The sequence below is a fragment of the Mauremys mutica genome, chromosome 1 (assembly GCF_020497125.1).
Source record: "Mauremys mutica isolate MM-2020 ecotype Southern chromosome 1, ASM2049712v1, whole genome shotgun sequence".
NCBI classification, from domain to species: domain Eukaryota; kingdom Metazoa; phylum Chordata; order Testudines; family Geoemydidae; genus Mauremys; species Mauremys mutica.
The window spans coordinates 241,905,781-241,916,582 of record NC_059072.1 but is presented as its reverse complement, the minus strand read 5'-3'; the positions used below and the strand labels follow the sequence as shown (position 1 = coordinate 241,916,582).

The window sequence follows — 10,802 nt, the reverse complement described above, 5'->3', positions numbered from 1 at the left end:
TGTGGGGGGGGGTGCGGGGCAGAATGCTGTGGGGGGGGGGTCAGGGAAGAGGGCTGGGGTGCTCAGCTCGTAGGGTGCTCCCAGCCCCCTGCCCTGAGCGTCTCATGGCAGGGGGCTGGAAGGGAGGTGCCCTGTTCCACCCTCTTCCCCAAGGCTCCGTCCCTACCTCTCTCTGTCTCCTCTATGAGCTGAGCTGCCTGCACACTGCGGCTCTTCCCCCTCCCCCTCGCTAGGGCCATCAGCTGATTGGTGCAGGGAAGGAGAGGGGGCGGGACAGGAAAGCACCATGCTGGAGGAAGAAGCGGGGGAGGGGGAAGCTTGGCTGCCACAGAACCAAGCTTCTGCCTCCTGCCCCCACAGGGGAGAGTGGTGGGCGGGGCGGGGGCCGGGACTGCAGCAGGCGGCTGCGTGCTGCTCAAAATAGGCTCGCGTGCCGTGCCGCAGGTTGCTGACCCCGGAATAGATTTTGCTTAGACAACATCCTAAAATAAGCTACAAACTGACATGGAACATACTAAAGGGCACCAGCAGTTTGCCTGTGTATGATACACCAGTGTTGCCAGTTTTCTCCTGATTTGGTATTGCTCTTAAAGCCCCTGCTCTTGGAGTCATGTGATTACATTAAAATCTCAGCTTTTATTTAAAAAAAATACTGAGTTTCTAGCCCCCGTGGTTGCAGAGGAAAGCTTGGAAATATGAAGCCTAAAGACTTAGGGTTGGCAGACTGTTGACCTGAGCTCAGACAGCCAAAAAACTTTTAAAACTTACAAAGTTCATGACTGTATTTCAGCAGAAGCACAGATGCAAAAGTAGCATTTCAGTCACTCTCTACAGGCTCTTTTTATTATTTATTTAAAACAGGTGACAGGACAAGTCCCAGGATTAGAGACTGTTTCTTTGCAGGTGGTAAGAAGGAATTGAGTGGCAGTTCAATACATGCCATCTTCTCTGCCCTTGAGGGGGAGTAACATAAGGATATGCAGGGCACATGTGTGATCCCAAAGAACACAGCTGGTTAAAAGATTCTGATTTGTTGTGCATGCAGCACATACACACCAAGAGTGAGATCCACATTTACAGACACTTGAAGAACAACCAATATTAGAGGCTGGGTTGCAAGAACTAGGAAGCTGGAGAAGGGACAGATCACCTGTGCTGTGAATGGGACTGGAAGAACAAGGGAAGGGTAAGGAGCTGAGAACAGGTATTCTTGTACTCTGCATTTTCACAGTTATAGTATATTCTACATATGTGCTTTTGATCCTAGTTAAAAATAGCAAGTATTTAATATTTCTTGCAAAATTAACTGAAACTATTTTAAAGACTTAGCAAATACTCTATTTCACAAAATAGTGAATAATTCCTTCACAAGAAGAAACATTTAATGTATCTTCAAATCAGCTACTTTTACAAGACAGTATGAATCTGATGTTATAGCATACTAACACGCAGGAAAAAAATACAGCCACAACTAATACTCATTAAATACTGTACATCACCATTTACAGTTTCAAACAGTCACTGAAAGGAAATATCAACTACCATTTATCTACATATACATGGATTTCAGTATAAAATGCTCATTTTGAATAAATAATGTTGCAGATGAATGCTGCAGGAATTCGGTTCTTGAGTAGTTCAATGCACTCTGGTCTTTTGTTAGCTTTGTTCCATGCCAGCCATGAGTGACACAGCTAAAGACTCCACTGTGAATCAAAACAGATTAAAAAAAATTAAACATTTTAAATATTCTTGGTTACATCACTCTGCAAAGGTTTACTGAAACTGTCAGTTTTATCACTTACGAGTCAGATGAGATATCTTATTATTCAAAGTACAAATAACAATATCTGAGGGTTTAAGTCCCTGCAGCAGGCATTTTCAATTTCATCAATTTCATTACCTGAAATATCTGAAATAATGAGGGGCCAATTGAGGAGAGTTAATTTACTTTCACATGTTGGTGTGGAACCTTATCCTTAGCAAAAGGTGCACAACTGAATAAATGTATCTTTATCCTTTGTAAATAAACAGTATTAATACATCTACACTGAAAATAACCCCACCAGCCAAAAGATCTAATATAGGACAAAATCTGCTTTCATTTAGATCAGTGCAAATACAGAGTAAATTCTCTTGAAACAGTAGACCTAATCTATGTTCTGCTCTGCTTCCATATTTATGCTTTTGAAATTACAACCAAGGCTTAGTTTTGTATGTCCTGTCACTGTGACAAGCCAGTATAATTTAAGATAAATAAATTGGTGTTATTCTTGCACCACTACCCACATCATCACATTTATTCCATTCAAAGAAGCACCTGTTACTTAGGCAAATATTTTATTGCTAACTTTAGAAATATTTAGTGGGTGTAACGTTTGACTCTCATACTTTTTCAGTATATAGTTAAAGGTCTGTGACACTGCTGCATAGGGATGATGTTCTCACAATCAGTTGAAGGGTTTAAGAATAGTGAGGTTCTACCAAAGTTTGTGGCATGTTAAAATTGTCAGGGCCAATATAAAATGGAACTTTTGACTCCTAATGTATGTAACCATTAAAATGTAAATTACTCAGGCAGGCACTGCCTTCATTTGCCAATTAAGCACCATACAGGACTCTAATGCTGCATAAAACATAAACCACCACTAAAAACCACTGAATTGTTAAAATAGAGCATGGCATCTTATGTCATCCATTTTAGGTTGTCCATTCTGATGTCATAAAACAATAAATGTAGCAATTCTGCTTGGCCTACACCAGGCAATACATCTGAATAAAAGAAAATAATATGTTTAACAGTGACTAGCTCTGACTGCAAATCATCTTTTCATCACAAATTCAACACCAGCCATTTTAAGTGATGTGTAGTCAAATAACTGATCACCAAATACTTTAAGTGGCATGTGAATTCCTTTGGCAAAGTTAGGATTTATGATATATGCCAATCATCATTTGCATGTCCCTCCCTCAGGGCATTAGGCAAAATGAAGGAAGTTTTGCTGTTCATAAATGAAGTAAGGCACAAATGCTCTAAAATTTTTGTTAAATTGTTTTATTAAAAGGGAATAGAAAATGCTTTGCCAATCTCTCTCTATGGACACACACACGTTAAGCTTGTTCTTACACAGGATAAAATTCAATTTAAAACATATTAAACATTAAAACAGCCTCACTCCTACAAACCCAGAAAAGCCTACTTGCCGAAAGAAGCTTATAAATTAAAAGTGTCAATATAGGAAAAGCCTATTGTTTTAAAATTGTTCTGTATACTCACAATGAGGAAAAGAGCCTCTACAGACTGCTTTATTTAGAACTGTTACAAGAAACATGTGACAATTTTTAAAATCTGATTCCATCTTCTCTATGGATTCCATCCTAAGAAAGAAGTGCAGTTTAATTTAAACAAATATAAAACGGTTAAATAACTACATGGCTAGTCCTATATAAGATGACATATCCTTTCTTTCTAATAATGAATAAAAAGAAGGCAGAGATCATCTTTCAGTTGTGTGTGTGTACAGAGTTCCTAGCACAACAGGGCCCCAATCCTTGACAGGAGTTTCTAGACACTATCACAACACAAATAATTAATAGTGAGCTAACTCCTCCCTCTGGTATGCATCTAACAACTATTAGGAAGAGCTACTGATCCTATGTGGAGAAAGCGACTGTTCCGGTCTAAGAAACCTATCTTATGTGATGTGCTCTAAAGCTCCATACTGCTTCAAAGCCTAGAGCTAGGGAGCTACCTGATGACTTGCTCCTCTTTTTCCCTGACATGGGGGATGGGTTCCACAGGCAAAATCAGAAACACTTGCCCAGGAGATGGATACCTAGAGCAGGATAACTCATATACACACCAGTACCAAAAACAGTCTTGAAAGTTAGGGGGTGGATTGGGATTTCAATAGGAACAGTTAGGCCAGCACTGAGCACTCCTGAAAATCCTGCCTTAGAGAAATTTCTCATTTTGTGCCTAAGAATACACAGGAGGTATAAAGGAAAAAACAATAGAATACAATAATTTTAGGTTATCCTCATGTAACGCAACTACTCTGCTTAGAAGTTTATCAGACTTAATATTTTTGATACAATGTGAGTCCTGAACTTTCTGGGTGAAACCCTGGCTCCGCTGAACTCAAAGGCAAAACTTGCATTGACTTTAACAGAACCAGGATTTCACCTTCTGAGACACAAGACAAGGTTACTATCACTAGCAGTCTACATCAAAAAGGAAGATTTACCGAGGAGCAAACAACAAAGGAAGTTTAACTTTTCCTCTCTTCTCCTGCATTTTTACCAGACCAGAATGAGTCCTTATTGGTTAAGCCTACAGTTCTCATAAACCAAGTAAATGAATGTTAGCTTAAAATCACAGGCACTGGAAACTAAGTCTCAGAAAAAAAATGTAAGTACAAGCACGACCATTGAACCTTTCATTTTATTAGTTTATAAGAACACATGATGAGAAATAAAAAAGTACTTCCATTTGTTGTTAACCCACTACAGTCTTACAGTTTTAATTTTTATTTTAAATGTACCGGCCACCTTTTTCACTGAGAAACACATTCTGATTATACAACCAACAGGTGCCTGCAGCTGATAAAATTCAATTGAGTTGAAGCTTAACTTCGTTAAAAAAAGGTCACATTAGTCTCCCATTAAACATGCAAAGTAAGAAGATATATACCTCAAATACAACATTGGAGCTGTGAAATGATCACATTATAAAACATTCTGACATATTACTTACCTCCAAGCTCCCAAACCAGCCTGCCAACGATCTGCAAACATCAGCACTAAATTCAGCACTTTCATTATAGCTTCTTTCACAAAACTAACCTAAGATAATAATGGGGAAAAAATATAAGTAGTCTAGTCAGGAATTTATTTTTAAATTCAATAAGTACTTTGGCAGGCAACACTCCTTGACGTTTAAATTAAGGTTTCAATTAAAACAACCTTCAGGATACACTGCAATTCTCCCAGTTACAATATGTGCTTTGTTTACTGGATTAACTGTTCAATTAATTCTGTGGTTGGCTATTTTGACAATACCTAATGTATCTAGTATTTGGGACAAAGTACTACAGTGCTACCCCATATACCAAGTGTATCACCTCTGAAGTTCCAAAGTTTCAAACGAATTTTGACATTTAAAACATCACACAAATTGAATATGATGAAATATTTCTTGTCCCTATTTATATTTTGTATACATCAGTGCATCACCCTAGTTGCTTTCCCACCACTGGAGGAACTTTTAATTCAGGTTAATGTAGATTATACAATCTGGTATATTTTATCACTGCATTTAAACCTGAAATTACTATTTAAAATACACTACCGATATTAGCCAAAGCTATTGCAAACTGGTACAGCACAGGCTGCCTCTACGACAGGGTTTTCAACCTTTTTTTCATTTGTGGACCCCTAACAAATTTCTAATGAAGGTGTGCACCCCTTTGGAAATTGTAGACATAGTCTGCAGACCCCTAGGGGTCTGCAGACCACAAGTTGAAAATCACTGCTCTAAAATACAACAATTCAACAACATGACAGAGCTCTAGAATGGGTGGCACCTTCCTTTAGCTTCCCCCCACACACACACTTCATGCTACCCCAGTAGAAATAATCTTAAATATATTTTTAGACACATTTCAAACAGCTTGTTTGAATCCCCTAAAATTTGGGGGGGGAGGAACCCGAATAAATGGTTACTCACCCTGTGCAGTAACTGTGGGTCTTTGAGATATGTCTCCCTATGGGTGCTCCACTCTAGGTGTACTTGCATCCTCTGCGCCTTTGACTGGAGATTTCTCATAGCAGTGTCTGTTCAGCCTGTGCATGCGTTTTGCTCCCTGCTGTTATATATCAGCACACAGGTAAACCACCCTTAGTTTCTTCTCTACTGTGTAGCAGATACCTCCAAACAGAGGGGAAGGACAGTGGGTAGTGGAGAAACCATAGGGACCCACATCTTGAAGAATTACAGTTACTGCACAGTGTGAGTGACCATGTCTTCTTCAAGTAGTGTCCCTATGGGTGCTCCACTGTAGGTGACTACTGAGCAGTTCCCTTTAAGAAGGAAGGGCCTTCAGAGCTGAGTCCAGTATTGAAGAAAGCATAGCTGAGCCCCACACAGCATCAGAAGCCAAGTCATGAGTTATTGAACAGCACTTGGCAAAAGTACATACAGAGGTCCAAGTTGCAGCTCTACTTATTTCACTGATGGGAACATTTTTGCAAAAGGCTGTAGAAGTGGAAACTGATCTTGTAGAGTGAGTTCATATGCCTGAGTGTACTTGGAGATTACAAGATTGGTAGCAACAGCTAATGCAATCAGATATCCACTTGGGAAGTCTTTGTTTAGAGACTGCAGACCCTTTTGATGTATCTGCAATCAAGACAAATAATTTGGGAGTCTTTCTGAACCCTTTAGTCCTGTCAAGATAGAAGGCCAGGGCTCTCCTGACATCAAGTGGGTGTAACAACACCTCCTTTTTGTCTAAGTGAGGTTTAGGGTGGAAGATTGGGAGATGAATGGGTTAGTTAATATGGAACTTGGAAGATATTTTTGGTAAAAACTTGGGGTGTGGTCTTAATGTTAACTTGTCTTTGAAAAGTTATGTGAAAGGAGGGTATGCCATAAGGGCCCCTATATTCCTAACTCTTCATGCTGATGTGATGGCTACCAGAAATGGTGTTTTCAATGGAGAAATGGAGGAGTGAGCAGGTAGTCGTTGATTTAAACAGAGAATCCTGTAAGACATTTAAGAACCAGATTTAGGTCTCAAACCAGAGCAGAATGTTTGACTGGTGGAAATAGATTTCCGAGACCCTTCAGAATCCTCCTTGTCACTGGCTGGGTGAATACAGAATAACATTCTATTGAAGAATGGAAAGAAATGGTTATTTATGACAGCTGTGGTTCTTTGAAATAGGATGCAGACATGTATTCCACCTAGGTGTGTACACACGCAGCACACCAGAGCGAGAATTTTGCTTAGCAGTATCCATAGAGGGGTGGCAGTCGCGCCTAATGACCAGCCCCATCTCTGGCAACATGAAGCAGAGTCTCCCTGACCCCCCCTTAGTTGCTTTACACAGAGACTAGACTCCAATGCAGCGGATGGAGGTTGGGTCATGGAATACACATCTGCATCTCATCTCAAAGAACCACAGTAGAAGAAGAAATGGTTACTCACTGTAAGTAAATGAAGCCATGTATTCCACTTATATGACTCACAAGCAGTACCCACCCCAGGAGGTGGGCCTCAGAGTCTACCTAAACAAGGATTGCAGGACTGCCTACCAAAACTTGCATCCACCCTAGAAGGTGCGGTTACTGCATAATGGTTCATAAATATATGTATGGACAACCATGTAGCAGCCCTGCAAATCTCCAATATTGAGACGTCACTGAGGAAGGCTATTGACATTGCTTGCACGCTCACAGAGTGAGCTCACACCTGATGAGGAGGCATAGACTAAGCTATTTCATATGAAGTCTTGATACAGGATGTTATTCATTTAGAAATCATCTGTGAAGAGACTACTTTCCCCGTCACATGATTTGCATATGACATGAACAGGCGAGGTGAGGCACAAAACAGTTTAGTCCTGTCCAGACAGAAGGCTAGACATTGCCTGACATCTAATGGATGGAGATGCTGCTCCTCCGGAGATGAATGCAGCTTAGGAAAGAACACAGATAAATATACCACCTGGTTCAAACAGAACCGAGAAACCACTTTAGACAAAAATTTGGTGTATGGTTGTGTAAGCTGTTGGTCGGGGCTCAACCCTCCGGCTGGCGGGAGGGGAGCCACACCGACTCGCTCTTTGTCCCCTCTAACTGGTGGGACGGCAAGAATCAGGGTAGCACTGTCTCACATCTCAAGCCCTCTGGAGCAGGGGCTGAACAACAATCAGTCTCAGTACCTTCAGGCCCTCTGGATCAGGGGGCTGAATGGCAGTTCAATACAAGTCCAGGCCCTCTGGAGCAGGGGGCTGGATAACAGCAATCAGTCTCAATATAAGTCCAGGCCCTCTGGAGCAGGGGGGCTGGGTAACAGCAATCAGTCTCAATATAAGTCCAGGCCCTCTGGAGCAGGGGGGCTGGGTAACAGCAATCAGTCTCAATATAAGTCCAGGCCCTCTGGAGCAGGGGGGCTGGGTAACAGCAATCAGTCTCAATATAAGTCCAGGCCCTCTGGAGCAGGGGGCTGGATGACAGCAATCAGTCTCAATATAGATCCAGGCCCTCTGGAGCAGGGGGGCTGGGTAACAGCAATCAGTTTCAATATAGATCCGGGCCCTCTGGAGCAGGGGGGCTGGGTAACAGCAATCAGTCTCAATATAGATCCGGGCCCTCTGGAGCAGGGGGGCTGGATAACAGCAATCAGTCTCAATATAAGTCCAGGCCCTCTGGAGCAGGGGGGCTGGGTAACAGCAATCAGTCTCAATATAAGTCCAGGCCCTCTGGAGCAGGGGGGCTGGGTAACAGCAATCAGTCTCAATATAAGTCCAGGCCCTCTGGAGCAGGGGGCTGGATGACAGCAATCAGTCTCAATATAGATCCAGGCCCTCTGGAGCAGGGGGGCTGGGTAACAGCAATCAGTCTCAATATAGATCCGGGCCCTCTGGAGCAGGGGGGCTGGGTAACAGCAATCAGTCTCAATATAGATCCAGGCCCTCTGGAGCAGGGGGGCTGGGTAACAGCAATCAGTCTCAATATAGATCCGGGCCCTCTGGAGCAGGGGGCTGGATAACAGCAATCAGTCTCAATATAGGTCCAGGTTCAGACCCTCAGGCAGGGGCCGCACAAGGCACACAGTCAATCAGGGTAAGCCCAGGCCCTCAATCAGGGCGGGGCAGCACAATAGCAGTTCTACGCCCAGATCCTTACAGCAGGAGCTGGGCAACACAAATAGTTCAATATAAGCCCAGACCCTCTGGAGCAGGGGGCTGGGTCACAGCAGTTCAGTATAAGCCCGGGCCCTCTGGAGCAGGGGGCTGGGTCACAGCAGTTCATATAAGCCCAGGCCCTCTGGAGCAGGGGGGCTGGGCAACAGCAGTTCAATACAAACCCAGGCCCTTTGGTCAGGGCGGGGCAACACACAATAGTCCACAGGGCTCCGGCCCTGGTGTCAGGACCTGAGCGATGACAACAACTCAGACTAGTGCAGGCCTCTCTGTCTGCGCTGGGGTGAGGGGGAGACTGCCACCTGTGAGTGGGGTGACAGGGGGGACACAGGCCCACCCACTCCACTGTGTCCCAGCCCGGGGCCCTATTAGCGGCTAGCACTGCCGCTGGTCAGTGGGGTCCTGACCGAAACACACTGACATGGGCACCTCGGTGCCTATAGCCTGACAGGGGTCGGCTATCCCCGGGCTACATTCCATATCCCCCTCTATAGGTACCTGCTCCTCGGTCGCCATGGGTTCGGGCCAGTCCACCGTCATGGGGTCTGCAGGACCAGGGCTTGGGGGCAAGTCAGGCAACTCCTGCTGGCAGTCCGGCCAGGCTGGGTCCAGTGGTTCCTCCGGATAACAGCAGGGCGGAAGCGGCGGCGGCGGTTCCTCCTTGTACCGGGCGCGGGGAAGTCCTAGCGGCTGCTCCGGGATCCGATACCAGGGAAGTTCCGCGGGTTCCTCATCGTACCGGGCGCGGGGTAGTGGGGGCCAGTCTGGATTGCCGCCTCGGGTCCTAGAGGGCTCCCAGTCTGGAGCCCCCGCCGGCACGTCTGCTCCCGGCGGTGGCTGGCTCCCGACTGGGCTTTGGCGTCCTCCTTTTCTACTTCCTGTCCCGCCCCTTGACTTCCGGGGGGCGGGGACAGGAAGTGATGACTCAGCCCACTTGGGCGTCTGGGAGGGGGCTCCCTCTGCTGGGCAGGAGGGGAGCCACACCGACTCGCTACAGGTTGTAAATTCACTTTGGCCTTGGAGAATTGTATATAAAGGAGGCTCTGCCATTAGAGCATGCAACTCTCATTCTCTTCTTGCAGATGTTATCTGCTACGAGGAATGCAGTTCTCTGACACAAAAGTGGAAAGGTACAAGATGCCAGTGGTTTGAATGGAGGCCCCATTAAAACTGCTAGGACCATGGTAAGGTCCCAAAGAGGAACCAGCTCTTGGACCAGAGGATAGAAATGAAGACGCCCTTTTAAGAATTTTGCTACCACAGTATTGGAGAAGACTGATCTTCCCTTAACGGGGGATGAAATGCCGTTATCACTGCCAGATATACTCTCAATGAGCTAAGTGCAATTCCCAACAACTAAAGGTGCAGCAAGTACTCCAGGAGGTTCTGGAAGAAAGCCAGTGTTGGTTGAATTCTGTGGGCCACTCACCACACCAAAAACCGCTTCCATTTTGCTGAATAGGCCTACTGCTGACTAGGACCTGTGGAACAGCTGCTGAACACTGCTCCTCATTTAGCCAAGCAGCAGCCATGCCACGAGATGCAGGGAACTGAGTGTGGGATGCAAGGTGTGTCCGTGATTCTCTGCGAGTAGGTTGTGATGAAGAGGAAAGAGGTATGGGATGCTGAACTGATAATGTGAGAAGGTTGGAGAACCAGCATTGCCTTGGCCACACTGCGGCAATGAGAATAATCTGTGGGATGGTCAGGATCAGGGGGGAAGTGTACAGGAGAGCAGAATACTAGCTGAGATGGAAACCATTGGATAGGGATTCCGGACTGAGGATCCCTCTAGAGCAGAACAGATTTACATTTCCTGTTGTCCCTAATGGCAAACAGGTCAATCGTTGGAATGCCCCAAACTCCAAAGG

The 10,802-nt window shown here is 44.8% G+C and overlaps 1 protein-coding gene across 6 annotated transcripts in view; it reads right to left on the bottom strand.

The window, feature by feature from the left end:
• Positions 1-1,360: 1,360 nt before the first annotated feature.
• The window catches only part of TUBGCP5 (tubulin gamma complex associated protein 5), a 62,587-nt gene continuing 53,145 nt past the window's right edge, over positions 1,361-10,802 (bottom strand). For all 6 annotated transcript variants that reach the window (XM_045004892.1, XM_045004884.1, XM_045004866.1 and 3 more), the window contains 3 exons: positions 4,757-4,845; positions 3,278-3,378; positions 1,361-1,706 (listed from right to left, as the gene is read on the bottom strand). In XM_045004892.1, coding sequence (XP_044860827.1) covers positions 1,660-1,706; positions 3,278-3,378; positions 4,757-4,845 — 237 coding nt within the window. In that variant the 3' untranslated portion in view covers positions 1,361-1,659. The remainder of the gene's footprint in view (positions 1,707-3,277; positions 3,379-4,756; positions 4,846-10,802) is intronic.